This window comes from Cyprinodon variegatus, unplaced genomic scaffold, assembly GCF_000732505.1.
Source record: "Cyprinodon variegatus isolate N-32 unplaced genomic scaffold, C_variegatus-1.0 Scaffold851, whole genome shotgun sequence".
NCBI classification, from domain to species: domain Eukaryota; kingdom Metazoa; phylum Chordata; class Actinopteri; order Cyprinodontiformes; family Cyprinodontidae; genus Cyprinodon; species Cyprinodon variegatus.
Window position 1 is genome coordinate 356,276 of NW_015151304.1, and position 5,858 is coordinate 362,133.

At 52.3% G+C, this 5,858-nt stretch overlaps 1 protein-coding gene across 1 annotated transcript in view; it reads right to left on the reverse strand.

Moving 5' to 3' along the window:
• The window catches only part of LOC107099264 (glycogen debranching enzyme-like), a 23,039-nt gene extending 17,187 nt beyond the window's left edge, over positions 1-5,852 (reverse strand). The window contains exons 1-10 of the mRNA XM_015397319.1: positions 5,760-5,852; positions 5,575-5,687; positions 5,362-5,496; positions 3,938-4,068; positions 1,886-2,022; positions 1,579-1,712; positions 1,330-1,505; positions 1,154-1,256; positions 285-408; positions 83-184 (exon numbers count right to left, since the gene is read on the reverse strand). Of these exons, the coding sequence (XP_015252805.1) occupies positions 83-184; positions 285-408; positions 1,154-1,256; positions 1,330-1,505; positions 1,579-1,712; positions 1,886-2,022; positions 3,938-4,068; positions 5,362-5,496; positions 5,575-5,687; positions 5,760-5,798 (1,194 nt within the window). The 5' untranslated portion in view covers positions 5,799-5,852. The remainder of the gene's footprint in view (positions 1-82; positions 185-284; positions 409-1,153; positions 1,257-1,329; positions 1,506-1,578; positions 1,713-1,885; positions 2,023-3,937; positions 4,069-5,361; positions 5,497-5,574; positions 5,688-5,759) is intronic.
• Between the last annotated feature and the right edge of the window lie 6 nt (positions 5,853-5,858).

Genomic DNA, 5,858 nt, shown 5'->3' on the forward strand with positions numbered 1-5,858 from the left:
GAACAGGAGAGTTGGATCAGGTAGAAGGTGTAGCAGACTGGATGACGTCCACCCAGAGGGCCTCTCTCTCTCGCTCTCTCACCACCTGCTCTGGTCTGCAGGGCTCACAGTCGTCTGTGGGGTACATGCGTGTGACGGGGCAGCGCAGGATTTCATGTCCCTCAGGAACCAGGTTGGTGTAATCCTGAGGAGAGAACTGATTACTTCTGGAGAAACCAACTGGGTCATCAGTTAGAACCTGAAATGGTAGCAACCATTCTCAGGGGACGGTTCTGGTTCCATACCTGGATGCACTGCAGCCACCACCACACAGCGTCCCTGCAGTTGTATCTGGCGCTGCGACCCTCTCCCAGCAGGTTGGGGATCAAACCGTGACGCAGCGTCCCAGCAAATGCCAGAATGATGTTGCTATGGAGACAGAAGGGTTTGGGTATTTCCTGCTGGCTTCTAGTAGCCAATTTGTGTGGCTGACCTGAGTGCAGTGCGAACGATGTGCAGCTTTTTAACTCACTGTCGCTCCATAATGTTTCCGCGCTCAACTAATGCAACGTTCAGACCGCAAGCAGCAGAGGCAACTGGTTTAACTGCAAAGTCAATGGTTGACAAGCATCAAAAGCATCAAGGCGCAGCAAAAGGTCTACAGTGGCAGGAGCAGCAGGAGCAGCAGGAGCAGCAGGAGCAGCAGGAGCAGCAGGAGCAGCAGGAGCAGCGCCTCATGAGCTTCTGAACATCTCAGGCGCATGAAGTGCTTCACAAGCAGCAGCTGCTGGACGCGCCACATCAACCAATCAGAGAAGTTAAAAAAACTTGGACGAGCTTCAACCATCACTAAGTCGAGGCCAGTTGCTTTGGAAAATAAAACAGTTATTCTATATTTTCCAGTATTTATTAATAGAGAACCTTTCAGTGAGTTTTTTCTTCGTGAGGTTTTATAAGTCCTGCCACAGTGCGGTATTTTTAGCGTAGGGAGGATTACACTGATGGGATGAAAAAGGTCCGTCTCTGATGCTGCTGCGGTTTGTTTACATCCACCATCAGCTGAGCGCAGAAATGGAGCTGAGCGAGCGAGGGGGGGGCGGGGTTAAACACTGCACGCCATTCTCACTGCCCTCAGGTCAGAGGCACAAAGATGGCACCATAGTCAGACACGTACCGCGCCTCGGCGTGTCTGCCTGTGATTAGCATGAGTCCTCTGAGCGCGATGAAGGTGTCTCTGCCCCAGCAACGGAAAATCCCAGCGGAGAAATGAGGAAGACCTACAGAGACATGAGCGATGATGAAGAACTGATCAAATCAGCATTTTTCCTTCTGCTCCAAAGGGACAGAAACCTGCTGCCAGGGAGACGCAGCACTGCTCCTTCTCCCCGGTGATGGGGCTGATGCGGTACGGGACGTCCCCCACTTTGGAGGAAACCGGAGGCAGAGCCGGAAACCGGCCCACGCCGCACATCTGGACCGAGCCCAGCGCCAGGTGGCGGACGAACGTGGAACCTTTCTCCACAAAGCTGTTGGAAGATGATGGAGAAGCCTTCAGGTCCCAGGAGGTACAGACAGAAGGGCAACCAGTGGGGACAGTACCTGGACATCAGCTTGAAGGTGGCGTCCAGAGCCGTGGTGTAGGTCGACACCAGGATGGCATCAAAGTAGCAAGGGATGAGGTAACGAGGGAAGTGCTTCAGGTAGTTAAACATGGCTGCCAACCACTGACCCACCTGCAGACACACGTGTGGGGTCAGAGGTCACACACACATAAACGTCCAGTCCTTAGACCCCAGGAGCCTGACGACCCACACCTGTCTGTACGTCCCTTAATGGACGTTTGAGCGAGCGAGCTGCAGACCAGCCCTCTGCTGCAGGGACCCTCCCCCCTCCCCAAGCTGCTCACCTGAGCCAGAGGTCCTTCCCTGTGGATCAGCCGGTTGGAGACAAAGTCTATGAGCCAGTCTCCGTCTCTGAGGTTGGCACACAGAGGGTGGCCCAGGTCGTTCTTTGGACGGATATCCGCCAGCACCGACATCAGACCTGCAGGACAAACACGACTCAAAACACCGACTAGACTCACCTGCCTACTCTGGACGGAGAAAAGCTGGTCTACGAACCAGAAGCACAGAGCATCGGTACCGCGTCACACAGACCGCAACATTTCGCAACATTAGCCCCATTTCCACTAGCCCTCTGAAATCAAACCATGCCGAGTTCAGACCGAGTTCGGATCAGTTAACCGTGCAGAATTCGGACCGAGTTCGGATCAGTTAACCGCGCTGAATTTGGACCGAGTTCGGACCGAGTTCTGATCAGTTAACCGTGCCGAGTTCGGACCAAGTTCGCATCAGTTTACCATGCAGAATTCGGACCGAGTTCTGATCAGTTAACCGCGCTGAGTTCGGACCGAATTCGGATCAGTTAACCGTGCTGAATTTGGACCGAGTTCGGACCGAGTTCGGATCAGTTAACCGCGCTGAGTTCGGACCGAGTTCGGACCGAGTTCTGATCAGTTAACCGTGCCGAGTTCGGAACAGGTAACCGTGCCGTGTTGAGACCGAGTTCGGATCAGTTAAATGCGGCGTGTTCAGACCCAGCCTGGATTAGTTAACCATGCCGAGTTTGGTTTTTATGACCATTTCCACATGACGCCACTGCAGCTCTCAAGTCGAGAATTTCGCAAACACAAATGGTGGCACTCATAACATTCAGGAACTTATGTGCCTGGATAGAGTCCTCAGCCCAAATTTCAATGAGAGTCTCGGTCTCTGCATCATCCCAGATCGCATCGCGCTCTTCTGATGCCACTTGTTGTTAAGAAGCGAAGTAGTTTTTGTCGTGAACAGGAGGTCTGTGAATAACAAAGCCGAACTCAGCTGACTGTAAATAGGAGATGGGGCGGTCTGCTGATGCGCTCTTTGATATCAGAGAACCGAGCCACATATGAACCACACCGAACCGTACCGCTGAACTAGAACCGGTTTAACACGGTTCACCTCTGTCTGGCACGGTCTGGTTCAGTTAGATTCCATTTTCACTCAACAGTTACCATGGTTACCGTGCTATGACCGATCTCTGCACGGTTCCTAAAGGCTAGTCTAAATGGGGCTATAGTGTCCTATGAGGTCATGGAGCTAAGATCAAAAACCGGACAGGATGCGTCCCCGGGTCTCTCCTGGTCAGACCTCATGGGTCTGGGTTAGAGACCCACGGCTTCAAAGTAAAAGACAATAAAACTCCCTGAAAGGGAAAGTCCGTCTCCCTAGGGCCAGATAGGGTCGTCTGGGATCACGCTCCGGCATTTAGATCTTTAAAATGGACGGCAAAGGCCCGATCATGGAAGAGAACCGAATCAATCACAGCTCCTCCGCCATCAGCAGAGCTTCTAAATATCCGCTTAGAAAGTAACCCTGGTCCCAGATGGGCGGAACAAACAGGGTGGAAACATCTCTAGGTTCCAACATGGCCGCCGTGCTGCTGAAGACGCTCCGTCTGCACAGTTAGCAGGAGGAAAGACATCTTTGCTTCTGTAGTCTGCAGATGGTGAAGAAACTTTTTCTCTTTTTCGACACTAATCATTGGTCTTTATAGACGGGAAAGTTGCTGGAATCAGCGCCTCTGTTCATTCAGTTTAATTTAGTAGAAAAAAATAGATCACAGGAAAGTCATTTCAGACAGTCTGCCACTAAGAAACACTAAAAGAAATACAAATAAAATCTAGTCATCAACTTATTTCATTAGAGCAAGCAGAGAGAAAATAAAGTAGAAAATGAATGAGCTGAGGATCAATCATCCTCTGATAAAGAAAAGGAAGCGGTTTAGTGACTGCCCTGATGTGACGGGGAAGCTGGGAGGATCCAGCTGCCTGAGGCTCCGCCTCCTGATCAGATGCTACCTAATTGATGGTGACCCCCCCCTCCCCCCCAGTGGCCCGGGCCATCTGCAAACACCGAACCTTGCAGACCGGCATACTTCAGGCTCTCCCAGCCTGGGATGCTGTAGCAGCCGCCGCCGTCTTCTTGTTCCTCGGCTTCACAGCGAAACAGCAGGATGTTCATGTCTGCGAGCGTCAGCTTGGACATCAGCCTGTGAGAGACAGCGAGAGACTGCTTTACCTGCCAGAAAGGTGGTCTTTACCATGGAAATGCCACAGGAAGAAAACTGATCATCTTTCTATGTATTCAGACCCAGACCTCTGAAGAGCAGAGACCGTGATGGAGTAGATGGTCCTGCTGGTGGCTGCTAGACTGTAGCAGTCTGTCAAACACTGAGTTGCTCCCTTCTATTGGATATGCAGACCCACCATCACCTTGTCAGGTCTACCTGGGCCAGTATCTTATAAGGTAATTATTTATTAGTCTACCAGCTATATAACACCCTGTTCTACCATGGCTGCAGACCACCCCTTACTACTGGCTGTAGACCACCCCTTACTACTGGCTGTAGGCCGCCTCATTTCTACCACAGCTGTAGACCGCCCCGTTCTACCACGGCCGTAGACCAACCCGTTCTACCAGGGCTGTAGACCACCCCGCTCTACCGGCTGTAGACCACCCAGCTCTACCGGCTGTAGACCACCCAGCTCTACCGAATGTAGACCACCCTGCTCTACCGGCTGTAGTCCACGAATTTTGTACCTGCTTTAGACGGCCCAGTTCTACCACGGCTGTAGACCACCCTGTACTACCAGCTGTAGACTGCCCTGTTCTACCAATGCTGTAGACCGCCCCTTTCTACCATGGCTGTAGACCACTCATTTCTACCGGCTGTAGATCGCCCCATTCTACCACGCCTGTAAATCACCCAATACTACCGACTGAAGACCGCAATGTACACCCGGCTGTAGACAGCCCCATTCTACCGGCTGTGGACCGCCCCGTTCTACGAGCTGTAGACCACGTCATCCTACCACGGTTGTAGACCAACCCCCTGTTCTACTGGCTGTAGACCAACCCCCTGTTCTACTGGCTGTAGACCAACCCCCTGTTCTACTGGCTATAGACCAACCCCCTGTTCTACTGGCTGTAGACCAACCCCCTGTTCTACTGGCTGTAGACCAACCCCCTGTTCTACCGGCTGTAGTCCACTCCATCCTATCGGCTGTAGACTGCCCTGTTCTACCACGGCTGTACACTCCCCCTTTCTAGTGTCTGTAGACCACTTATTTGTACCGGCTGTAGACCACCCTGTTCCACTAACAGAGGGGTAACTCGGTTGGTAGTTTGATCTTTTCAGCATGAAGGCCAGAAACCATGAAACTTTGACTTCTTTCCAGCAGTCTGCTCCTTCTGGCCGTCATAGAATGATGTTCACCCAGAGGACATGTTTCACTGGACAGAGCTTCATTCAGTGGATCGGAAGCAAACAGGAAGTACTCACTGAGCGAGGGGTTTCTGCAGCACCTCTGGGGGGTTTTCATCTGGAACGCTGCCCTTCCTGTACTTGGGGCTGAACTGGGACAAATAAAACCTCAACACGCCCACCAGTTGCTGTGCCTTGGGGTCCAGGCTGACCCTGTTCAGCGTTGAGAAAATAGAGGTTTAGTTAAGGAGGTTCCACAAGGCGGCAGGGACGGCGTTCTGGGAGGTCTACCTGAAGGCGATGACGCTGCCGGGGGTCAGCTTCTGGAACTGGATTCTTTGGATGAACTCTGAGCGGCCTTTCGACGTCACCCCAGCGTGCTTCACCACTGTACTCTCCTGGATCTGGACCCATCAGAACCTTCCATGATGGACATATCCAAACAGCAGTCCCAAAGACCCCCCCCCCCTCCTTACCGGTATGTGCTCCTTTATCTCCACGGTGTACTCTGGCATGCCGTTTATATATTTCTCATCCTTCTTATAACTCCCTGCTTCTCTCTCCACCGTTCTCGC